The 27,104-nt window shown below is 45.0% G+C and overlaps 1 protein-coding gene across 5 annotated transcripts in view; it reads right to left on the reverse strand.

Moving 5' to 3' along the window:
• The window catches only part of LOC147023827 (uncharacterized), a 146,788-nt gene that overhangs the window by 89,591 nt on the left and 30,093 nt on the right, over nt 1-27,104 (reverse strand). For all 5 annotated transcript variants that reach the window (XM_085889671.1, XM_085889669.1, XM_085889670.1 and 2 more), the window contains 8 exons: nt 25,591-25,709; nt 25,375-25,503; nt 25,166-25,187; nt 24,932-25,020; nt 24,066-24,143; nt 3,242-3,352; nt 3,071-3,130; nt 2,823-2,927 (listed from right to left, as the gene is read on the reverse strand). In XM_085889671.1, the coding sequence (XP_085745797.1) occupies nt 2,823-2,927; nt 3,071-3,130; nt 3,242-3,352; nt 24,066-24,143; nt 24,932-25,020; nt 25,166-25,187; nt 25,375-25,503; nt 25,591-25,709 (713 nt within the window). The remainder of the gene's footprint in view (nt 1-2,822; nt 2,928-3,070; nt 3,131-3,241; nt 3,353-24,065; nt 24,144-24,931; nt 25,021-25,165; nt 25,188-25,374; nt 25,504-25,590; nt 25,710-27,104) is intronic.

A 27,104-nucleotide genomic window follows, 5' to 3' on the forward strand; every position in this document is an offset into this window, starting at 1 on the left:
GTGGAATTTGTCCGTTATCTCGCCCTTCACACTTCAGTCTTTCAAATGCGCTTCCCATCACTAACTCATGCACATCTACAATCTCTTGTACAAACGCTCATTCTTTCCCATTCCGGTCATCTTTCGACGTTTTTTTGGGAGGGGGTTCTTTCTTATTCCTCCTTTTGTAAGTCCAACCTTGCCATATGCTTTGGTTGTTTGTAAACCTGCTGCCCTTTGTTATTCAGCTACATGATCTAGAGTCCTTTGGATAATCATAATAATAATAATAATAAAAAATAAAGTACAAACGTGAAAGGCTTTCAATGAAGGACAACGTCATCGAGACCAGGGTTTAACATATATTTGTATGCTGTGAAGCAATTTGACAGCTTACAAGTTAATGCCACGCGTCTGGCATTTTCTTGGATATCTTGTCATGCATCGTGGAAAGTCAAAAAGCACATTTTGTCACATTTCCTCAAGAATAGGACTTAAAAGCTTGTTGATGCTGCCATCAAAAGGAAATCTGTCTCATGACTGAATGAGATATGATTAAGAATAGTGATGTCTTGTTTGAACATCTCCAACATGGCACGAGGAAAAGACGTGTGAGCAGCTCGATCCACCTTTGTACTTTCATGAGGATTGTGAGGCTTGCCTGGATGCAGATTTTTCAGCTCTCAAAATCCTGTGAACCAAGGCCCAAAAATTTCAGGAGATGATGTCTGCCCTTCTGACTTTTCCTTTTTTGGAGATGTTCCATAAATTCCAAAGACTTTTATAAATGCCTCCTCAGTATGTACCGTCTTCTCCCCCCCCCCCCCGCCACCCACATCCACATCCAAGGTTTACACAATGGAAATGTGGAAGAAAAATAATTCTATTCATGTACTCTCAATTATATAATTGTTGCTGGTGCTTTATAAATCTAATTTTTATGCTATAGTCAAATTGGCTGTCAGTTATGTTTCCCTTTACCCAAGAGTCTTTTGACCTAAATATTGATAAAAGGAATGTCTTACTAAGAAACAAGGTGACCTGGTTGATAACACTGCAACTTTTGCCATGATTGTGTGATTCTCTCTTTCACCCAGTGGACACGTATTGCAGTTTGAGTTATTTTGCCTAATGCTTATCAGCTAACCCTGTAGTTCGCCCCTCCCATTCTTTGGAATGTCAAGTTGTGTATAAGAAGAATTGCTTCGGGCTTATGTTTCAGTGAAGTCCATTCGAATGTTTCAGTGAATCATTCAATGTTCTTCCTCCGTATATACGAAATTAAAGATTCTCCTTTGGTATGCTAATCCGACTTGTGGAAATTGAGTTATTTTCCACCACAGAAATAACCAGCCTTATGCAATGGCATTGTCAATCACAAATCGCTCTTAGTTGGTGACGATTCCAATTTCTGGCATATTCCAACAGGAAACGCCACTGAACAAGAACGACTGAGCGGGTCTCTTCAAACCGTGCTGCAATTTTGAAGTGCTGCTTTGTGGTCATGGTCTTAATCATCTACATGTAGTAAGCTCAAAACAATGCAAGCAGATAAACATAAGAAGAATTAAAATACTATGGCCAATCATTTAAATCTTTAAAGTTTTATCAGAAATGGAATCTTTTGGTTTAGATTATTTAGAATACCAGTTGTTCAGTCTTAACTGAGACATGCTGTGTACTTTATTCATACAGTAATTATATATTCAAAGTTTGTAAAACAAGGTCATGTGCCAAGAAAATTGGCAAGATTTGAAAAGAGGGGTCAATCAAGGTTGTTATACAAACACCCAAGTATACATGTACGTACAACTTCTGATTTTAGGTGCAGTCGGTGAAAGAGACCGAACCGCTCAACTGTAAAAGCAATGTCAGCTGCCACACTAACGACAATATCATTCAGCTTACATAGACTTTAGAAGCCAATTATTTTGGCAATGCCAGCCCACCCCATGGGAAGGGAAGCTATCCACATGGATGGTGCACCACATGCCCACAACAGCATACTTTTTTAGCTGCTTCAGCATTACTCATCATGGGAAATATTTTCTGCAGCAATAGTCAACCAATATGAGGCTGAATCTTGTAACAATGAAAGCAGCCTATTCCGAAGGAATAACAAGGAACGTTGATGCAGGAGGAGGCCATTTGGTCCATCATGCCTGCGCTACACAAACACCAGATCAAAAATAAATCAGTCTCACACCACACACGCAATCTCAACGGGGATAGGGGGTAGGAGGGTGCCATATGTGCAAACCAAAAGAACATTGAAATCCAAGTATTTTTATATTATCACTATAAATAAATGTTTCTTTTGTTTTTTGGGGTGGGGTAGGGTTCTGAGCCTTTTTGGTGGCAAGCATTCAAATATGCAAGCATCATCGGTATAATAGGTTTCAACAAATAAGCTACCTACTTGGAATGAAACAAACAGATGCACAACATCCTCATGGCTAGATTTTTGGAGCTGCTGAGATGGGAACAATTGTTGTGCTAGAAATCTCTACCAGAGTTGGTGTCAAAGCCACCCAATGCTCGCCTGTTTATACATTTATCGTTTTTAAAAGACTAGTCTAATAATATTTTTTATAAAGCATTGCAGTGAAGTCTGATCCAAATAATTTTAAAGCAATATATGTATTTGTATATTGTAATCAGTAAAAAATAGTGTGGTAGATAAAAACATGAGAAAGGAAATAACTTGCACCAAAAACTTTAACATTTTCATGCTCACGCTGACGCTCACACTGACGCTCAAGCTCACACCGGGGGTATCGCTATAGCTCTCTGTTCTTCGAACAGGCGAGCTAAAAATGGCATGTACCCAAGGTAGAACATACCTGATTTGTAGCATCACTAAGTTCCTTAATTCTCCTCTGCAAAGACTCCAATTTTCTTTTTGCTTCACTGTCCTCCAGATCAACTGCACTTTGTTCACAGTTCACCTAAAGAATCATGTTACGCATGGTGAAGAGGAATTAAACCAAAAAAAAAAAAAACTCAGAATAATAATAAAATTTTATATATATATATATATATATATATATATATACACATTAATAAATAAATATATAAACAATGTGTTCACCATCTGGAGACGCTCTTCAAGGAAACGTTGCATGTCTTCCAGCTGCAAGCTATCTCCATTCTGGTCAAAAACAAAGGTAGCAATCACGACTTTGAAAGATAAAGACAATCCAAAATGTCAACAGAAAATAATAATATAATACACATCTTTCAGAGGATTTCATAAACCCACCGAGGTTTGCGTTTCCATTTTTTTCTGTTTAAGAATTGCCACCTCTGTTTGTAACACTTCTCTCTCTCCAATTAGCATGGCTTTCTTCTGTTGCAGGTTTAAGGACAATGCCTGTTTGTGGATATCACAAAGAACTGTCATAAGTTCAACATCAAATCTTATACAAGTAGCAAGACAACATCTGAAAATATCCCAAACTCCATAAATTCACTCAACATTGGAAAACCTTCTCCTCCACTCACCCCTCCAGACCCCAATACCCATGACACTTCATTTCTCTTCAAATGGAAATAGTCAACCCTTGCCGTCCACGTGTTCACCGTCCGCAATTTCGCGTATCTGAGCTTACCTTTTAGACACCCTTTCTCTCCGTCCACGCTGATACTCCTGCGTATCCGCGGAAAAAATGAACTCCTCCCACCTCAAACTCCTTAAGTTTTCACAAGTTTTTTTTAAACACTTTCAATGCTTGGATAACAATATTTTCCTTCATTTAACTGCACTGTATCACCGGAAAATATAAAAATTTGCCTTCTGCATCTTCCGGGAACATCCTCCCAGCACGGACAAAATAAACCCCGCCCACCCAGAACTCATTCGTATTTGATGAGTTGTTTTTTTTTAAAACACTTTCAATGTTTGGATAATAATATTTTCCTTCATTTAACATTACATGCTAAATTATAATTGTACCGTATCGGCGGAAAATATAACAATTAGAAAATTTACATTCTGTGTCTTCCAGCATCTGCCGCACCATTGTCTTCTGGTTGCTTAGCGGTTGGTGAGGTGCGGTATTTTATTGTGACAAAACTTTTTACACTGTTTATTTCATCATGGGTCTAAAACATCCATTAAGTGGTGCATCTGCTGAAGAGCAGAATAAGGAAAGTGATGACATTAGCAGAAAAAGTGAAAATATTAGATCGACTTGAGAGTGGTGCACGTGTTACTGTGTTGGCGAAAGACTACAACATCAATGAGTGCACTATTCGTTACATTCGTCAAAACAATGATAAAATTAGGGCTAACTCAACATAATATATCTCCACAAAGGCAAGAGCACAACATAATAGATGTGAGGGATTTTGCGAGTCACTCCTGGGAGATCGATTGGCTACATCCGTGCCATGGCTATGTTCAAGTAGAACTGACCGGAGCTACCCACCAACAGTACTCCAAGCAGAAAAGCCTTCTTATTGATGGTAAATGGTACTTATTTTGTCTTATTTTATTCAATTGTTCTTGTTTTTCAATTAAATGTCATTTTAAAGAAATTTATTCATGATTTTTGGACTTGTATTGGGAGGCTGGAACGTATCTCATTGACTTGCATGTTATAAACTGTTTGCCTTTCGCGGAAGTTTAGAGGAACGTAACTCCAGCGGACGGCGAGAGTTCACTGTACAAGATAAAGTAGCATGATTATCTGCCAGCAACATCAACCTTCGCACCACCGTCAAGACAAAAAGGATTGAAGTTTATACCTATGCCAGTACCCCACTAGTCCCATTCATCTACAAACCACTTCCACTGTAGCATGTGTTAAAGCTTTGCATCGCGAAGGCCTAAGTCACATTTGCTCTACGGCGAGGATACGACGGCCATACGCCCTCTGAATTGACAGAAACGTGCGGCGGCCGCAGAGTTTCTGCGGTGGCCTTAGGGTGGCCCTACGCCGTTTGGCTATCTTTTACAAGTCGTAGGGTTCGTCGTGGAATTATAACACGGAGTTATAACTTTTTCATTTCTACGTTCGCCGTAGCAATTCGACAAGCCGAAAAAAAAAAACTGGTAAAAAAAAAAATTAACCCATTCGTTACCGTCCGTCTGGCCGCACGTTCGCCTTAGGCCCCCCTGCGGTCACCTTGAGGCTACCTTGCGTCTGACTTGAAAATTCTATGGCCGCCACAGGGTCCCCTTAAGGTCACCGTGCGACATCAAATCAAAGACCGTACGGCAACCGCACGTTTTCGGTCTCCACAATTTCTAAATACGCCATGCGGCTCCCCGAAAAGTAAAAACATATGTGACTGCTACATTGTGTGACCGTGAAAATACTGTGGCCGCCGTATAATTATTGCTAGTGGCCGTAGATTTTGGAGACGCCACGGCAGCCATGGCAAATGTGACATAGGCCTTACTAGAGAGTTCATAGAACATGATACCCTGCATAGTATTCAAGATTTCCTTCAATTTAATACAAAAATGATTTTGATTAAACATTTTTTTTAATCTGGTTGTTTAGCACTACTGAAGCAGTCGAACACACCACCCTAATTAACATGCCCAATTACCGAAAAACTGAAGGGAGAGGAAGAGGTAAGAAGGTGATTTGTGTTCTGCAGTGTTCAAGCATATAATTCAATTTAAATAAAATAAAGATTGTAAAAGTCGTATAAATAAATAACTTCTGGGTTTTACTACAGTTTTATCCAGTATCGATTACATCACCCTATCTAACACGCTACATTACTTATTAATGCCTGTTGTTTGTGTCCTTTATAATGTCCTGAAAAACAGAGGGAGAAGGCTCATCCTGCTGCAAAATAATGCGGAGTAAACAGTGCTAATTGGTTCAGAGCATGTGCATACAGTACAAACAATTGGTGGTGGGTGCATTTATTAGGCGAGCGCTGCGTGTTATGGATTTTGTTCTTTAAAAAAATATTGTTGAAGTAAAAAAATTTCTTCAGGACAAACAGCCCTGAGAACAAATCAGCATTAAGCGAAGTATTACTGTGCAAGTTTTGTTGCTCTGCCATCGCAGGCAGGTTGGTAGTCTGTTTTCTACCATCAATTCTCCAACATTGCTACCTCTGCTCTCTCAGTCCTCCGACCCTCCCCAGCAACGACAGGATGCACGCATTCTTCCAGCAACTCCTTCCTGGTTAAACTTCCAAAATACAGGCTGACTGCACACCTCAACTGCTTCGTCCCTCACTTCTCCTGTCTTTGGAACCACATTGCAGGGGTTGTCCAATATAACTCTTCCCCAAAGGACTCCAAGCAAGCAGTGCATTGCCATCACTCATCACCCCCAATTCTGACCCATGATCTATATTACCCACTAACCCACTAACCCATCTGGACCCAACCAACCATCTTACTTACTAGTTTTTGGTGTTTCTTCCCCTCCTACCTGTCCTCTTTACCTGTTTGTTCAGTCCCTTTATGTTTGTCCCACTCACAGTTCTACTTGCTGTTCCATGAACCTCACTCCTATAAAGACAAAATAATGTAAAAGAATAAGGGTTGCAATGTGACTTTTGATTTGGTAGATTAACATCAGTGTTTCAATCGATGTCTGTTGGACATTTTGACACTGTACGGACAGGATTTTGCCTCCATCTTGGCATGCCGGATTGTGGGTGTTTTGGAGGAAGGGTACAAGCTCGCTTTGCTCAGTAGGTTTGTCTGGTTGCTCAACTAAGGCCTAGGCCACATTTGCCAGGGCGGCCGTGGGGTCTCCAAAATCTACGGCCACTAGCAATTATATGGCGGCCGCAGTATTTCCATGGTCACACAATGTAGCAGTCACATATGTTTTTATTTTTCGGGGAGCCGCACGGCGTATTTAGGCCTAAGTCACATTTGCCACGGCAGCCATGGGGTCTCCAAAATCTATGGCCACGAGCAATTATGCGGCGGCCGCAGTATTTCCACGGTCACACAATGTAGCAGTCACATATGTTTTTATTTTTCGGGGAGCTGCACGGCGTATTTATAAATTGTGGAGACCGAAAACGTGGGGTTGCCGTACGGTCTTTGATTTGATGTCGCACGGTGACCTTAGGGCGTTCCTGCGGCGGCCATAGAATTTTCAAGGCAGACGCAAGGTGCCCGCAAGGCGACCGCAGGGCGACTGCAGGGCGACTGCAGGGGGGCCCTAAGGCGAACGTGCGGCCAGACGGACGATAACGAATGGGTTACTTTTTTTTTTTTAACCATTTTTTTTTTTTGTTCGGCTTGTCGAATTGCTACGGCGAACGTAGAAATGAAAAAAGTTATAACTCCGCGTTATCTTGAACCGCATCAACATGTCTTGAACTATGGTGAGTACAGGTATCTAATTTGAAGAACTTTCTACAATGAGGAAGGGGTAATCACTGTGACCGAGCTTATGGTTAAGAGATAGCTATGAATCTAACGCTCAAAATAGATCTGTTCAGTAAACGTTCTATGTGATGATAAAATGGATGTCCCCAAAAATGACAGAATCAATCTGTGGATCATTAAAACAAAAATACACTGCCTTGCTTTTTTTTCCCCCAGGAGCGATCGAGTAATACGTATCGTGAGGATCTCTTATGTTGAGGTTGCAGTGATTTGTTGTCAACAACACAAATTTAATGACCAGTATTTACACGTGCGCCTATTATTAAAAAGATTGCTTTGTATAAGTTTACTGCAACACTTCCGTGTTGAGGCTTTGAGCGAGTTTGTTGCTCACACTACCCGAGTTTTTCCCTGAAGCAATCGAATAATATATTGTTGCGGGCAGGGGGTCGGGTGAGAAGACCACTCGGGGGGGAAGCTATCTCGGCTTCCACTAGACTCCCCAGAATTGTAGGCCGTCAGACACGGATAATTCCGTGATACAGTGGGTCGCTGATCGAACGTGGACACCAATAACTCAACCGCATGACCCAAGGTCCTCCCATCTATGGGTTAACCGGGTTACCTAATTAATCACGTGATTTAATTCCCGGGGTACATGCCCTCGGTATGCCTTGTACGGACCGGATCACTTTACCGGATCGGATGCAGCCGAGCGACACTGCCAAGGACGTACCGGCTGCAAGGAACGGATCGCTGGGATAAAGTCCTGGCTAAGCTCAGATTTGGACCATGCTGGATCAATACAAGAAAAGACAAATACGAGTTGGGAACATTTCTAATAATAATTTTTTTACAAGCAGGCGAGGAAAGTTATGTGGTACAGGGAATAGGTTTATTGGGGTGTGTTATGCAGGGAAAGAAAGAAATGAGAGGTGCGGCAATATACAAGCAACTTATGAAAGCAGACACAGAGCAGACTTAACGTGAAATAATAATCTTCTGCAATCTTAACTTATGTGGACAGGCGCCAGTACGACACACACACACACACACACACACACACACACACACACACACACACACACACACACCCACACACACACACACACAAAAAGCCCAATGAAGAGAAGTTATTGAAGCAAGAAGGGAGAGGAGCTGAGGCTATGGTCTCTCAGTACCTTGTACAATGAATTGCCCGAACGTGCCACCAAAACGTTTGGGGGGGAATGCTCCATGGTGCGATACCTTCCCGACAGCAGGCGCGTCATGGTGTTTCGTGCAGCCAGCGTCGAGAGGCGACCGTCGGCGTGAAGGATGGACTTCAGTTGGGAGGGTGGAGTCGGCAGGCGATGACGACAGGTGGGCGGAGTCGGCAGGCGATGGCGACAGGAGGGCGGAGTCGGCAGGCGATGGCGACAGGAGGGCGGAGTCGGCAGGCGATGGCGACAGGAGGGCGGAGTCGGCAGGCGATGACGACAGGAGGGCGGAGTCGGCAGGCGATGACGACAGGAGGGCGGAGTCGGCAGGCGATGACGACAGGAGGGCGGAGTCGGCAGGCGATGACGACAGGAGGGCGGAGTCGGCAGGCGATGACGACAGGAGGGCGGAGTCGGCAGGCGATGACGACAGGAGGGCGGAGTCGGCAGGCGATGACGACAGGAGGGCGGAGTCGGCAGGCGATGACGACAGGAGGGCGGAGTCGGCAGGCGATGACGACAGGAGGGCGGAGTCGGCAGGCGATGACGACAGGAGGGCGGAGTCGGCAGGCGATGACGACAGGAGGGCGGAGTCGGCAGGCGATGACGACAGGAGGGCGGAGTCGGCAGGCGATGACGACAGGAGGGCGGAGTCGGCAGGCGATGACGACAGGAGGGCGGAGTCGGCAGGCGATGACGACAGGAGGGCGGAGTCGGCAGGCGATGACGACAGGAGGGCGGAGTCGGCAGGCGATGACGACAGGAGGGCGGAGTCGGCAGGCGATGACGACAGGAGGGCGGAGTCGGCAGGCGATGACGACAGGAGGGCGGAGTCGGCAGGCGATGACGACAGGAGGGCGGAGTCGGCAGGCGATGACGACAGGAGGGCGGAGTCGGCAGGCGATGACGACAGGAGGGCGGAGTCGGCAGGCGATGACGACAGGAGGGCGGAGTCGGCAGGCGATGACGAAGGAGGGCGGTGTCCAGGCGATGACGAAGGAGGGCGGTGTCCAGGCGATGACGAAGGAGGGCGGTGTCCAGGCGATGACGAAGGATGGCGGAGTCCAGGTGATGACGAAGGAGGGCGGAGTCCAGGCGATGACGAAGTCCCTCGTGTGCGGGGGCAACAGAACAGAGAGAGAGAGAGAGAACAAACAGCCCCGCTCTGACCTTTATAGGCCCCGCAGGGCAGGGGGACATCCAGAAGTGACGCGTCATCACCAGAACCAGGCGCTCTGATTGGCCCCGGCCCCCCGCGCGGCCTGGCCTCGATGGCCGGAAGCGGCAACATTCCCCTTCCGGACAGGCGGCCCCACGCCGTAAAAATGTCTTGCTCCGACCTCACAACACGATATTGTTGCGAATTCGCGCCCGCCGGCGTGCGAGCGGCCACGTAACTCGAATCGCGGCACGTCGCCCACTGGACAGACAATTCTGTCGTGACCCTCTCGGACTAACGCCGGGAACTAGTCACGGGTGGGCCTTTCAGCCTCACCACGATCGTGCCAATCGGCCCCCCGCGTGGGATAGGGTTGTTCGCCAAATTCGACCTCCCTAAGTACCCACACGGAGGGTAGACCGGGCGATCGCACCTCGCCGCAGGTCGACTCCGGACGTGGGCCACTGAAGCGACCCGTTCCGTACTATCGGGATAACCGAGCGGTGTTATATCGTCGAGGTCGACGAGGTCAACAGCTTGGTTGGGAACCCCTGATCTAAACGTATATTAATGGAATAACTGTCTTGGGAGTACTATATGTTGGATGCCATTGCCTTGGAGGCATGTGGTTCCTCGAACTGCAACACTATATTGTGAAGATCATATGTTGAGGTCATGTGTATGCCAGCTAATAATGGAAACTGTGTATTCCTTTGGCACGTTACTGCCCTACATCTAATCTGCCCAGTCTGTACGATCCGTTTGTTGCTTTTTGAAACTTTAATCTACCATGTCACGAAGATTGGCATGGTAAGATACCCGCCGGAGCACTTCTGGTAGGTTCATTCGCACTGATAGAGATAGCTCTGGAAAGGACCATTTAGGGCACATTGTGCCTCCAGTTTATTACACCACCACCACATTCATGCTCCCTCACATGTAATCCTCTGTCTAATGTGCGAAAATTACACAGGCTCAACTTCTGAGGTTAATTATCAGGAGTTCTTTATTCTTTTAACCTCGCATGTTATGACTTCCATAACCACGTGTTTCTCCACCGTCTTCTTCCTGTAACTTTCGTCGAACTACCAGCTTCCTTCTGTGCCTGCCGATCTAAATTCACCAAACACCTTCACAATTTCTCTTCAACCTTTCCTTTTCCTGATCGGAAGTAATCTTTATCAAAAAATAAAAAATAAAAAAAAGGTCTCTTAAAATGTTACAACTTCCTCTTTCACATGTGTGGTTCTCAGTATTGTATCGTAATTCACTCTTCTTCTTCTTCTTCTTCCTCTGCAAAAGGCTGTTTTCAATTTGACCTTTCCTTCATCCCGTGTCTGAAACGTCCAACTGTTACAACGTTTCTTTTCTCCATTCTATAATTCTCCTTTATTGCATCCCTCACGTAATGTCTTTAATGGCATCTCTGACTTAAAAAAAATTTAAATCTGGATCCGGATCCGGATCTGGATCTTTTGGTGAAGATCCGGATCCGGATCCGACTACTAGAATTTTTTAAGTGCTTCTTCACCGTTTAGAGATCAGGCTCAAAAATGATATATAGCACGATATCTCAAAAATGCAATGGGCCCGATGTGTTCTCGTGGATCAGGCATTACAGGACGGAGTTATGCGCTCTTCCGAGAGCCCTTCTAGTTTTCCAACTTCAGTGCCAACTCACCCCACCTACTTAAATCTACCTCCTCCTAACCCCTCACCTGTTATCCACACTCCTAACTCCTCCCATCTTGTCCCTCATCATACCTCTGCTCTTGGCACCTCTTCACCGTCTTCTGCTTCAGTATCAGCTCCTCCTCCTCTTTTGTCCCAAAGTGTGTGGTGTTCTAACATCTGTGGGTTCCATTCTAACCTAACAGCTATCTCAGCGTCTCAATCAGTACACATTCATCACCACAAACATGCTCCTTCTTTCCTCTCAGCACACCTCCCCCTTATCCCAACCCTTCAAATCTTGTTCCTCCCCCTGCCCGCTCCCTTCTTCACCATACCTCTAACAAATGTCATCCTTACTCTCTCATCTCTCCCATCACCCTCCTGCACCTTGACCGTGCCTGCTCTCGTTGTCTCCCCTCCCTCTCAAAGCAACCTTCACACTCTTCCCCCTCCAAGCTTCCCTCTAACCTTTCTCAAAAACTCCCCCTCCCCTCACCCTTCTCCCTCCAATCTTCCCCTCACAAAGTTTCCCCCCCTCACATCCACAAAGCTGCCTCCTTCCTCCACCCTCTTTCTTCCATTTCATCACTCCACATCCTCCAATCTTCAACTGCCCTCTGCCCCTCTCTAAATTCATCCACACTGTACCTCAACCCATCACCACCGAGCCTTTTCTCCTCATCCAACCCTCTCTCCGAGCTCTTCTGCAACCCCCCACACTCTTTCAACAACTCTCCTTACCTCCACCCTCCTTCCTCATCCTACCCACCCCCTCCCCTCCCTATTCCTTAACAGTTTGGACCTCAAACGTCCGGGGCCTTCGCTCATACCTGACAGAACTTTCCATACAGGTTGCCACTGACAAAGCAGACATAATCTGTTTGACAGTGATGGTGAATATTCCTTTTTAAACAAGTTGGCTTTTCTTTTACTGTACTAACTGGTTTTTACCCATGTACTCACTGCCTTTTTATATACACAATTCCTTATATTCATTTCTTTGTATTCAAAAATTATATAATCACATTCTTACGAAGACCTATAACCTAATGTTTTATCTCCAACCTATCCTCTACTCCCCTTCCCTGTCTGCTTCTTAGTATTTTGTTTGATTCTCACCAAGGCCAGCTGTAGGTCATCATGCTCTCTCTTTGTTCTCCCAGACCGCTCCACTCCTCCCAAAGCATATATTTATCAGGAAATGTAAGCTTAGTTGAGTGCAAATCATTGTGGATGTTTACATCTCAGTGTTTTGGACTCCGTGGTACCGAGAAATAAATGTTCTTTGACGAAATGTACTTTTCCTTGTGGACAGTGGATTATTTGTGTATTGCAAATTGAGTAATAGGATTTACACCGAGTCGGTTAAGACAACAAAATTCTACGACAATTTGGTGCCGTGGCTCGGATGTACTAAATCCCTGGAGGCAGGCCATGGTCTGGAGGGACGGCAAACGCTTGAGCATCGCAGACTAGAAGGTAAGCAGAGAGCGTTCGCCCCCATCCCTGACAGCGGGCCTGTTCTAAGCGGGTAACGTACATCGACAAAGGAAAGTCCATGTCAGAGAATTTTTATTGATAGGCCTGAGGGGATCCTGCGGTTCGAGACCGCTTCAGCCTTCGGGGCTGAACAGAGATCAGGGATCTCTTCATGGGGAGTCCCAGTCTCCGCCGAACCTTGAGCGAGTTCGGTACTCTGCTCACTGTGCTGTACTTGGTACAGCAGGTAGAGGGGAAAAGGCCAATCCCCTCTGGCCAGAAGGGAGGGGGGCTGGAGTCCCACCTCCGCAAAGAGAGGGGTTCGAGACCCAGCTCGATGTGCGACAAAGTGTGATTGTTATGTGGTTGTCGATCATTGATCATGATCGTTGATTTATCATTATGTGATTGTTATGTGTTATGTGGATTGAGGTTATGTGGTTCGAACTAACAGTACGATAGAGTTGCTTTATCACAATGCTGGCCAGCATTTGTTGTAGTATCGTGATATTGAAGTGCATATTTCATGGTATTTGTGACCTGGTAACGGTTTGCAGGATGGGAAATGCTGTTGGACAGAGTGATGAGATTGGGTATACCGAAGCAACCTGCCCCAGGCCACGCAGAGGGACATGCGCGAGATATATGTTTGGTAAATACGGACCTGATTCTGTGAGAGATGTTGCAAATTGGTGCGTTTGGACTATGTAAATTGCCTTTTCCTGAGAGTGGTACTTTTGATCGGGATTGTTTGAATCACCTGAGGAAGGTTCTGGAGGAAAAAGGAAAGGGAAAAAAGGCCTCGAGGCACGTATATTGGGGAGCGTACATGGATTGGATGGAGGATTGTCAGGACAGGGTCGAAAAGACGCGGCTGTTAAACCTGAAGGGTCAGCTGGACCAGGTGACCATGCAGATGCCCGTTAGACTTGAAAATAAATCAAAGAGAAAACAGCGAGCTACCCCTGTCAAGTTCGAGGATGATGGAGAGGAGTCAGTAAGGTGGCCCGACCCTATTCCAGACATAGTTCCAATGGCGCCGCCGCTCGAGGACGAAGAACCAGGCACAGCGGGCGCAGAGGGAGATGGTGGTACAGGGCAGGAAGAGCATCAACGGGGAGTACCAAAAGGAGTACCAAAAGTACCACAGGAGGAGTACCAAAAGAGGAGATTACGGAGAGCGTGGAGAGGAAACCTGCTGCGACACAACGACAAGAGAGGGCTCCTCTTTGTGACAGGGTCGGAGTGCAGACCCGATCCAGAAAGGCCATGTTGGAGGCTGCGAAGGAAGAAGATGAGGAGGCACCGTTAGGTACGTTCCCATTGCGAGATTACCCAGGGGCCGGAGGCGTGCAAGCAATATATCGGCCATGGGGTTCCGAGTTAAGGGCCATTGCCAATGAGATGCCGAAGACATGGGAGGATCCACAAAAGTTTCAATGAGAGTTGCGTGTGATTGTGGAATGCCATCAACCGACTTATGTGGACATGAATATTTTGTTGAAATTGATTGTGCCCGAGGAGTTACTCAGACAATTGAAACAAATCGCGGGATGGCCAAGTGAAGCGCCCGGAACCAAAGATGAGATCATAGAACATGTCAAAAAGCTCATTGAGAGAGTGACAGTGGTAGCACTACTCAAAACAGATTGGGGGAAAATACAAGCATGTAAACAACGCTCATCCGAAGATCCATTGGATTACCTAGAACGGTTACGGATTGTGTATCAGCGTCACTCTGGATTAAAAGATGAAGAAGGCGTCCCGTTCGCACATGCCTTTATCAGCGGGTTGGCAGCAAAATTTCAGAACGAGGTCAAGCGAGTGTGTATCGGCTGGGAATCAAAAGATGCGAAGGATTTGTTGCCCTATGTGACCCATTGCAGTTCATTGATGGAACAGCGTCATGCTGAGACGGAGGCTAAACTGATGCCAGCCCAAGTAAACGGGCAAGGAGAATGGCCAAGTGGGAGAAATGTGAGGTAAAATGCACACTACCGCGGGCAGAGCAGTAACCGTGGCCGACCACAACACCGAGACCTGCGCAAAGAGGTCCGTCATGCATGTGGGCAAACAGGTCACTGGGCAAGGGAGTACCAGAGCGGCAGGAATGGTCCGACTTATGGTACGAACAGACCGGCAGGAGAGAAGCGACCGATGCAAACAAACAGAGACCGACCGAGGTGCAAATTCCCATCAGCAGGAGGGATGGGGAACACAGGCTGAGCAACTTGAAACACAAGCTGCAACTTGGAAACTTGAAAAAAAGCAACTTGAAACACAAGCAACTTGAAACACAAGGGAACACAGGCCGAGCAAGCCGCTTCATTTCCACCACCTCCGCCCCATAACCCGTTCATTCTATGACTGAGAACGGGAGGGACCTCATCTGAATTACCGTTGCCGACTCCAAAACCACATGATGAACCGAGACTGACTGACAATCGAAGGCCGAGAGATTCCTTTCCTGGTGGACACAGGGGCAACAAAATCTGCGATCAGGAAAAGTGACTTTCCAAACGCACCTTTATCGCGAGAACAAGGAAAGGTTGAAGGAGTATCAGGTGTTGCCATGGCGATCTCACTGTCTGAACAACTACGGATAGAGATTGGACCTTTGTTGGCGCAACATGTATTTTTGATGTCTACTGACACGCCAATTAATCTGTTGGGAAGAGATCTATTATGTAAGCTGAACTGTACAGTGAAATGTACCCCCGAGGGAGTGTATTTGGAGATGCCTCACGAATCGCATATAACTATGCTGAATCTATTGCAGGAAAATACAGAGAATCTTGTATACCGGTGGACTGTGATGGATGGTGAAGCATCTAACCATTTGCAGGTGTGCGTATCCAATTTGAAGAGGAGCGTACCGGAGGTGTGCGACTGGGTGAGTCAGCATCACATTGACACGGATAGGGTGCAGACTCGATTACATTGCATTGCAGATTGTGATGTTAAAGGAAAAGATAACGTCTATGCGAGGGAAACGATTTCAAAATCACACCAGAGTTTTGACATAAAATTGGGGACAATGTGGATTGGGAAGCAAGGTATTGGCCTGGAGGTGCATCCGACGCAGGAGCAATTGGAACTGTGGAATCAACAGTCCAGTGTTACACCACGTTACCTCAGCGATTGCGAGAGGTTACCAAACAACGGACATAGGGCACATGGTAACCAGTCTAAAGAAAGCAAAGGGAGCGACCTTGGTAAGGTCTAGCCAAGGAAAACGACTATGGAAGATCGGGACAGATGGATATTGTTGGTCACAGTGTGGGGGGACTGTGAAGGCCGTGTTCGAGATGGTTGATCTCTCAGAAACAAGGCGGTCAGAGAAATTACCTGAACTTCTAGAGCAGGTCCCGACTTGTCTGTGGGCAACACATGCTAACGACGTGGGGCACATTAGAAGCATGCACCCAGTAAAGATCAATATAGATACAGTCTATCAAAGAAGCTGCCTCGCAAAACCCAATACCCATTGCATCCAGAAGCGGAAGCAGGGATAGCTCCCATAGTGGAAACGCTATTGAAGCAAGGAACAATTACTCCCACAGTCAGCCAATGTAATACACCGATCTTACCCATGCGAAAACCCAGAAAGTCGACGTGGAGGTTTGTACAGGACCTGAGGGCAGTGAATGACACTGTGATCCTGGCCTTCCCCGTCGTCCAAAATCCAGCTACCATTCCAGCAAGTATCCCAAGTAATACTACCCATTATACTGCCGTGGATCTTTGTTCTGCTTTTTATAGTATACCGATAGCCCCTGAGGCACAATTCCTTTTTGCGTTCATGTATAAAGGAAGACAATATACTTGGACTGTGCTTCCACAAGGATACACTGAGAGCACTACTTTGTTTTCTCGAGCATTGAAAGACGACCTAGATAACGTACTTTTTCCCAGCGGATCAACATTGATCCAATATGTTGATGATCTGCTCATCTGTTCAGCGTCAAAGGAAGCGTGTGAACAAGATACTTTGACGCTGTTGGGAGCCTTAGCAAGGAAGGGGCACAAAGCACCAAGAGCCAAATTGCAGTTTTGCCAGGAGGAGGTAAAATATTTGGGAAACATTTTGAAGGGAGATACCAGACGTATCTCCACGGAGTGTATATCTGCAACATTGAAACTGCCCAAGCCAACTACCGCTAAACAGATGAGGTCTTTTCTCAGGATGAGAAGGGTATTGTAGGCAGTGGATACCTGACTATGCGGCCTTAGTGCACCCCCTGCTGGAAATTGGTTCGGCGAGCACGCCCAATCCGCTGACATGGACGCAAGAAGCAGACGAGGCTTTTGTAACATAAAAGCAAGCTCTGTCCTCTGCTCCTGCTTTGGGTATACCGAACTATGAAAAACCTTTCCATTTGTACGCAAATGAGAGTCGGGGCTTTGCACAATCGGTGCTGGCTCAGGAGCACGGAAATAAGTTACGGCCTGTCACCTATTGCAGTACTAAATTGGATCCGGTAGCGCAAGGATTCCCATACTGTTTAAGAGCAGTGGCAGCCGCTTCGCTCGCAGTGCAGGCAACCGAACCACACGTCGCGGGACACGCTTTGATTCTCATGGTGCCGCACACTGTCACCGCTGTGCTGTTAAAAACAAAAACATAACACATCACCCTCTCACTCACAACTCCACCGAACATTACGATTAAAAGGTGCCCGCCATTGAATCCTGCTAGTTTGCTGCCGGTAGAACTGGATGGAGATCCTCACAATTGGAAGGAGGTGATCGTACATACGTGTTTGCCGCGTCCTGATTTGAGAGACACTCCAATCCAAAATTCTGAGTTAATTCTATATGTCGACGGTTCGTCGTCATCAGCAGCAGATGGATTGCTATTAACAGGCTATGCAGTTTGCTCTGATCACGAAGTAATCGAAAAGGGAAGATTGGCTGCGAACTGCTCCATGCAGCAAGCAGAGCTGCCTAGCATAAGGCCAAATAATGACAATTTACACTGATTCCGGCTATGCCTTTGTCATTGTACATGAATTCGGAGCCCTCTGGCACGAAAGGAGGTTTATAACATCATCAGGTGCACGGGTAAAAATTGGAACATGGATTGCGAACCTGCTGGAGGCGATACTTCTGCCTCACCAAATTGCAGTGGTTAAATGTGATGCCCACACAGGAGGATCTGATGATGTCTCACGGGGGAATGCGAGGGCAGATGTAGCTGCCAAGACCGCTGCTGCCACTGATGCTCTATTGGTATCACAATGTGTATTAGCACCAGCGGCAACGCCAACCCTTGACGACGTGAACACCTTACAAGCAGCCGTTAGGGCGAGGGAAAGGGATTTGTGGATAATGGCTCGATGTGAATTTGAGAATGGATCCAAACTATGGAGATCACCTGATGGGCGAGTGGTGGCACCAAAAGCTCTGCTACCCTGGCTCGCACGGGTGACGCATGGGGCCGGGTATACCAGCAAAGGGGGGATGTGTGCTTCTATTGGGAAGCAATGGTTTGCCCCCAGGTTTTAGTCCAATTGCAGAACAGTATTGTTGGACCTGTCATGTTTGCCAAGAGCATAATCCTACCAGGGGGATACAAATGGCCCCAGGCGGCCATCCAGGTCCGTTTGGGCCATTCATGTAGAAGAGCAGATGCCATTACAGTGGTTAAGCTGTTGATGAAGAATTTTGTCTGTCAGTTTGGGATACCCTGTAGGATCTCTAGCGATCAGGGAACTCATTTTACAGCCGAGGAAGTGAAGGAGATATGTCGGGTTTTGCAATCAAGCAACACCTCAACTGTCCTCATTATCCCCCATCCGCAGGGGCAGTTGAGAGGCAGAATGGATTTCTAAAGAATAAACTGGCCAAGATTTGTGAACAGACTGGATTGAAATGGCCAGATGCACTGCCCATTGCCCTCATGACTATGAGATCTACCGCAAATCGAAAAACTGGCTTTTCTCCGCATGAGATTCTCATGGGAAGACCTATGAGACTACCGCACTCACCTCCATTAACTGTAAGAGAAATGAACGTGCAGCAAATGGACGACACATTGCGAGCGCTCTGTGTGTCTCTGAATCATGCTGTGAGGACCTTCCATGCGCAGGTGAAGCAAGCCTTGCCTGAGCCTGCCACATCTGCTCACCACAACTTCAAGCCCGGAGACCTGGTTTATGTGAGGATTTACAAAAGAAAGAACTCTCTTCAAGCACAGTGGTGCGGGCCGTTCCTGATACTGCGAACTACCCACACAGCCGTGAAGTGTAAAGGGAGAGCAACATGGATTCACGCCACACACTGCAAGCTGGCGTGCTGGCACTGCTGGCACTGCAAGCAGAAGGAGCCCGAGGAGAACGTGGCGTCCTGATCATTTTGATGATTCTTTTTATTGCAGGGTTACTTATACGACTGGCTGCAGGTTGTACAATCTGGACATGGTCTGTGAGGCTGATAAGTACTATTCGTGATCATCGCCATTTGCATGTTCCCCGGCCAAGTGCCTGTCACACAGCCCACCGAACTAACCACATAGCACCCAGAAACCGGAGAAGCTTAACGGGCAGAGTGGAAGTAGATAAGGGTTCACTACATGGAATAAATACTTATCTGGCTCTTTCTCATAATCACACTAAGGCTTTTAATAAAACTAATTGCTGGGTCTGCACTAAGATACCTCATTCAGCAGTTACTGGAATACCTCTGTTGGCAATACCATTTGATCTGAGTGAGTGGTGTGGGTACTGGGCTAAGTGGAAGGAATGGGATGAACAGGATAATAACACCAATGACCACATTGTTACTGATAGGAATGGAAATTGCCTGCAGCAACGGAACTTCAGTAACTGGTTTTGGCCAAGTTTTAATTTGAGCAATATACCTCCATATTTTGTGGTCGAACAGGCGACGGGAAAACTGAATCAATGCTTGGTGTAAGAGGCATGGGGAGAAAGAATGTTAGGAAAATCTGAATGCAGTAACTATGTCTATAAAAACTCACATGATGGGGCTACAAGTGGCTTTAAATAATACCTATTTTGTGTGTGGGAACAGAGCCTATCCATGGCTTCTAGTTAACTGGACCGGATAATGTTACTTGTCATTCATTGTGCCGCACATGCGCCTGCTAAATAGGTCACCTTTTGAGCATTTGAAACGGGGTAAACGGAGTTTTACATCAACTGAATTGTTCTTCATGATTCTCATTCCTCACTACGGGGTAGGGCAAACGTCTGTGGGGCTGGCAGAGTCAGCCGCTTCGCTCGAGTCGCTTGCAAATAAAACTGACCTGGGCATGGTTGGTATCAACTCGGAGGTGGTCGCCCTGCGCGCGGTCGCAATGCAAAACCGGGTTGCCCTTGATCTCATCCTCGTGGCTCAAGGAGGGACGTGTGCTGTGATCAACTCTGAACGTTGCACCTATATCCACAATAACTCAGAGCAAATCACAAACATAGCTGACAAGATTAAGCAAGAAGTAGCTAAATTTCACAATTATTTTACGAAGGATGGACTTTATTCCTGGTTTGAAGGGATTTTCGGCGGATGGGGAACTACCCTGTTACACTGGATCTCTGTGGGGTTATTATGGATTGTCATTATCGTCGTGCTTGTTAGATGCACCACAACAACATTGCCTACATTGATTGTTTCTTGTTTAAAGAGGAATGTGACTACAAAAGCAATGGTGGTTCAACTGCCACCTTCTTATTCTGATTTTGAAGTCGAGTCCTACGACTCTAATGAGATTGGACTTGAAGATGGAAATCCATGAGTCAACGCAATGAGTGTGTTCAATGTTTACGGAATTGTCCTTCCACTGTACTCATCTGCTCTGTTCTCGAAACCCCGCATAGGTGCGTTGAAATAAGCTGTGCAGCCCAAAGTGGTAACCTTCTACTGTATCGGCCTAAGGGCCTACTGGAGCCTCATACCAGCCCAAAAGCTGTACAACCACCTGAAGCCACCTGCTCTGAGGGACAGGAAATGCTGTAAGGGACTGAGCCCTGCGATGTGTGCTGGGAGGGTGAATGCCCGGGAAAATGGGCACACTCGTGCGCGGAAAATGGATTTCCACGTGACAAAACCGTTAACCTTGAGTTGTGTTGCCTTGGAGGCAACAAAGGGGGTGTTGATGGTGAATATTCCTTTTTAAACAAGTTGCCTTTTCTTTTACTGTACTCACTGGTTTTTACCCATGTACTCACTGCCTTTTTATATACACAATTCTTTATATTCATTTCTTTGTATTCAAAAAGTATATAATCACATTCTTACTAATACCTATAACCTGATGTTTTATCTCCCACCTATCCTCTACTCCCCTTCCCTGTCTGCTTCTTAGTATTTTGTTTGATTCTCACCAAGGCCAGCTGTAGGTCATCATGCTCTCTCTTTGTTCTCCCAAACCCCTCCACTCACACCTTAGCATATATATATATATATATATATATATATATATATATATATATATATATATATATATATATATATATATATATATATATATATATATATATATATATGTCAGAAAATGTAAGCTTAGTTTAGTGCAAATCATTGTGGATGTTTACATCTCAGCGTTTTGGACTCCGTGGTACCGCAAAATAAATGTTCCTTGATGAAATGTACTTTTCCTTGTGGACAGTGGATTATTTGTGAATTGCAAATTGAGTAATAGGATTTACACCGAGTCGGTTAAGACAACAAAATTCTACGACAACAGAAACTTTCCTCCTTCATGACGTCGCTGACTCCCTAGTATCTCTCCATGGTTACTCCCTCCTCTGGTAGGACAGACGTGAGCCTCGCACTGGTGACGGAGTTGCTCTCCTCATCAACAACTCTATTCCTCACTCACCATGCACTGTCCTCTCTCCACCAAACCCTCAGGAATATCTCTGGCTACGGCCTCGCTCCACTCCCACCTCATGTTTATATGTGTGTTGTATCATCCACCAAACAGTGATGACTCCATTTACATCTCGCTCTCTGAAAACATGGACCAACTTCTATCCTCTCATCCAACTCTCTCTTCCTCATATGTGGTGACTCCAATTGTCATCATGCTAGTTGGCTTGGTGTGGGTACCTCTCTCAACTGCCATGGCACTTTGGCAAAAGACTTCTGTGACTCATTGGGACTGACTCAATCTGTCAACTTCCTGACCCGGATCTCAACCAACGGTACTCCATCTCTTCTGGATCTGATTTTGACCCATTTACCTGAAAATATCTGCTGTTCTTCCTCAACTACAATCGGTTCATCTGATTGTCAAAGTGGACATCCTTCTGGCTGTTATTGGAGAACCACCTCAGTGCCGTCGAGTCTGGCATTTTACTCAGGCCGACTGGCAGGGGTCTCCAAGCAGCCATTAAACTTCTAGACTGGTCTCCCATCTCTACTTCCTCCGATAACCAACTCGTCATGGGAAATATTTAAAAGAAACTTGCTCTCTCTCGTGTACAGATTTATCCCATCTCGTCTTCAGTTGTCCTACCCTTCCTCCCGTCCATGGTACACTGAAGCTTGTGGCGAGGCAGTTGTCCTGAAAGAACTTGCCTTCGCCTTATGAAAGGTTAATCCAAGTGAAGACAATCTCATTTCTTTCCACAAAGCTCGAAAAAGTGTGTGTCTACCCTGAGGAGAGCCAGGAAACAACATCTTTCCAATTTCAAGTCTGAACTCTCAAACCTGTCTCTCCCCTCAAAATCCTGGTGGCATCTAATCAAGTCTGTTTCTGGTGTATGCTCCCCCTCCATCCCCTCCCTTACCACAAATGGCTGCACAGCTGACACTGCACGTGAAAAGGCTGACTGCCTCAACTCCGTGTTTGCTTCTAAATATTGTGTCCCAAACCCATCGCCTTCTGTACCCACCTTATCCAGTCGCGCCCAGCTGTTCCTGGACTCCTTTTCTCCTGACAAGGTGGAGAGCTTGCTGTCAAACCTTGACTCAAGATTCTGCAACCAATCCAGATGGTATCAGCCCACGTGTCCTAAAAACCTGCTCTGCTGCTCTTGCTCACACTCTCTCTGTTCTATTCACCCTCTTATTTGCTCAAGGTCATCTGCAATCTCCTTGGAAATCAGCAAACATTACCGCTCTGCATAAAAAAGGTGCAAAAACAGATCCCTGAAAACACAGACCAATCAGCCTTCTCCCAATCATCAGCAGCAAGGTTATGGAACCCATCATCACTTCCAACATCAAATCGCTTCAATCCCACTCTTCCCTCCAGGTCTTCAAAACAGGTGTTCACCACCATCTCTTATCTTCCCCCATCCAAAACCATGATTTTTTCTACCCCTGCTAATCCACCCCAAACACACCTTCTTCAAATTCCCTACTTTCTTTCCTGAAAGTCTCTGTCGTGAAAGGACGTGAAAGTCCTTGTAGTGTCCATCTTGTTTACCTTGTGTACCCCACCCCATCCCTCTCCCTTCCACAGATCTCCACGTGTCTCTGTTCCACACTGTTTTTTTGTCCTTCCCTCTGCTGCCCCTCTTGTTGTATGTTCTCTGTGTCTTAGTTCTCATAGGAGCCACAACAGTATACACAAAAAACAAAAAAACAAAAAAATTACTCTACTTTTATTTATTTTATTATATTATATTAATTTTATTATATTCAAAACATTTTTGATTCTGACTTGGAATCAACTTTCAAGGGAACATTTCTGTTTAGAAATATCTTAACCTACCTTCCTTGCATTATAAATACTGCCCAATTTCACCAAAAAAGAAAGACCCCTGATGGGCAGAAACAAATCAAATGCAATGAAAATGACAGTCTACAGGTCACTTGAGACTCAAGAGCAGACACAGGCTTGGGTTGTAGATCAATGTGCAAGTTTAGCTTGTTGGGTACCCCTAGAAGGTGAAGCATTTCAATACAAGTCCAAGCACATTTTGCGACAGCCAAGATTGGCAATTCATACGAAACCATAAGGCCAACATTCCCCAATTTGTTATGCAGGAAATATTTAAATACATAATTCATTGAATTTCCCAAGGCAATGCTGGGTAGTTCAGCTGGCACTTTCATATAAATAAATCATTTTAATATCTTATTGAAAAATCAACAAGTCAAAATAATAGACAGGACCTGCGACATCCTATAACGCTTTAAAGTTGCTTTTGTGGAAAAGGAGAGACGTACCAAGAAGGTGGCCCTCCTCTCTCCCTCCCCTCCCCCCCACTCCCCTCGTAATAGTGGTGCATGGTATTTAACTTTAACATTTCAAATTCACCAATGGATTTTAAACTTTTACCTTTCTATCAGTGATGTCACTCCCTTTTGCTTCCTCACGAATCAGTGCTTCCTGCAAAGCCTTTTCCATCAATTCAAGCTGCCAAGGTGAAAAGAGAAAACTAAAACTTCAGGAACTAAATAGTTCATAAAACACCTTACCCCACAGTCTTGATAAAAAGGACATGTGACATTGGAAAAAGAAGAACAAAAAATAATCTCAAAGTTTCCCCACCCATTTGATTGGTTGATGCAGAATACAATTTTGCCCAAGTACTGCTAAACTGAAGGTTTCTGGAAGTGCAGACAAGGAGTTTTGCATTCTACAGTGATCAAATATATAATTCAATTAAAAATAAAAGTTTAAAAGGCTGTAGAAAAAAATATAACAACAAAAAAAAAACACATTGCATCAGAAGTTTACCGCCATTGATGCACCCTTTTACACCACCTTATTTCACTCGTTAAATTAGTTATTTGTGCCTGTTTGTGTCCTTTATGACGTCCCTAAAACTAAGTTTCTTGTTTGCAATGATGTTCAATTTTGTTTGACTGCTTGACAAACTGAAGCAATTACCACACTCCGATCTGCAGATGCGCACTCTCGCGGGACGAGATTCCGTACAATTTGCCAAATTCAGAACCAAAGTAACACTAAACTGCAGGTTCTGGTTCCGATTTGTGTGCTACAGTGTTCAGAATATAAAATTCAATTGCAATCAAGTAGTTCCTCGACCACAGCGACAGGCAGAGAGAATGAATCAATGGCTTAACCCTGCTTTGCACGACACGTGCAGCGTAAAAATAAAATAAAATTAAAAAAATCAATGTTAAACCACATGAACAATGCTCTCTGGAAGAGAAGCAAACAGTACAAAGGCACTGTACCTTGGTTTTGCAATGTACAATATCTTCAATGCAGGTATGCTTCAAGTTCAATACATTTCTTATCAAAATAATGATCTTCGATTCGTGCGCTGGAGCACAAAACAAAACACAGCGAATCAAGCGGGAACAAACAACTTGTTTGAACAAAAACAAACAACACTGAACAAACTGGAATGTTCAATGGACTAATGGGGGGATGGGGGAGGAAAAGTTTGTTCAAACGATGGTACATACCCAATGCATTTTTGTTCCGCACCTAGGTTTTTCAAAAGGAAAAGCAAAACAAAAAAACAAAATCAAAACATTGATGAAAAAGCAAAATATAGTCAGAATTTGTTGTGCAACAACAACAAAACATTTTGGCTCGATTAACGGCAGTCAAGCAAATGTGCAATCGCCGAAAGGTTGTTTTCGTTTATTTATTTATTGTTTTTTTAACTCACAAATCGAATCAACTTCCGGATGAAAAGCAAAACGAAGATGAATGGAAACAAGCAAGCAAATGCTTTCAGAAACGTTCCAGGAACGGCTTTGTTTGGTTGTGCTGAGAAAGTCGAAACTTCATCAGATGCCTGAAAATAAAAGATTATAGACATGATAAATACAAACACTTAAATTGTGCAAACGACCAATGTTTCTCACATGTGTATATTACTTACAGGTAATAGATAACTTTGCAGCCAAGTCACGGCCAAGATGATCCAAAAATCCAACCGCAGCACTGGCTTGGGAAGGTTTGAAACCAAACCCAAAACTTGACATTCATGACTATAGGCAACTGCAAAGAAAAAGGGTTTAAAACATTCATCCTCCTTTCATAAGAATTAGTGAATCAATATATCAAGGGTGAGTGGTGTCATTGTATGGGATTTTATAGGCTACGAAACCATGTCACAACAACAATCCCGTGATGAACAGAATGAATGCAAACAACAAGAAATCCCACGAGAGCAATGCCCACCAGAACGTCATGACGTCATCTAGCAAGGCAAAAGCTTTGAGAAATGTTGACTTTCGAGTGGACCGAGTGGAATAAAAGGAGTGAGTTGAGATGCCGTCAACAGAATTGTTATTTACTATCAGATTACCCACCCAATGAGCAATCTTGTTCCAAGCATGCAACACATTCTTCCCACACATACCTTTATTTGGGCAGTGTATAGGCAACTAACAGCTCTGTGGAGGCAAAAAGTTTTTTTTAACCTTCTCTTGTTCACCGCCTATACTAATGAGCAACTTGCACCAACAACAACAAAAATATCAAAGAAAGAATATAGATTCTCTCATTCACTGCCTATGCTAATGAACAATTTTCAAACAGAGAAAAAAAGAATAAACAAAGAATATAGATTCATTAATTACCTCATATTGCTCACCACCTATACTATCCAGAACTTTGACACAGGAGGAGACCAAACCTAGAGTGGACGCTGCAAACATCGAAATTCAAAACACCTCCTGTTGTGAAAATCAAAAGGCATCTGTTGCATCCAGTAATGATTCTCCTTGTAAACGGTGATGGTTTAATCACAGCTTTTATTTGAAAGTCATCATAGCACGGCCTTTCCCCCCTCAATCGCCATGATCTCTAAGCACCGCCCAAACAGATAAAACTAACCGCCACTTGTTCCCAATGACGTCACCGCTGTTTTCAAAAGGTTCGAAATATAACATCACCACGATATCATTGAATACCTCGTCGTGTAATGCAAAACATCTCACTGCACTGGAAAACGTGGGGACAGGAATACTCCAGGTGGCGCAACACAGTACATACACATTTACATGGAGAATTTGCGTCCACCCATCCCCCCCCACCTCTCCCCAAGACCACCGGCAAAGATATAAACACCCTATACCTTAATTGGAATCATTCTGATCCTATGTAGCAAGTCTGGAAGTAATTTGCCCAGAACTGTAGGAGTTGCACGACAAACACACAAACACCGGTCCATGAATTATAGTATGGACTAGTACCTGCCCGTAAAAAAAAATAAAAATAAAAATAAATAAATAAATATTCCAACCGCGAGCAACAAACAACAACCACACAGGCCGTTTCTTCGCTCTCGCGTGCCCGTACGTGCGTGGTGCGGAAGTTTGCATATCAGTTACGATGATTCGCAAATTAGGTTTTAATGGCCAATTATTCAATTAGCGTAAACGTATTTTG

The sequence above is a fragment of the Eptatretus burgeri genome, chromosome 7 (genome assembly GCF_056783735.1).
Source record: "Eptatretus burgeri isolate ZD-2024b chromosome 7, Ebu_testis_v1, whole genome shotgun sequence".
Classification (NCBI taxonomy): domain Eukaryota; kingdom Metazoa; phylum Chordata; class Myxini; order Myxiniformes; family Myxinidae; genus Eptatretus; species Eptatretus burgeri.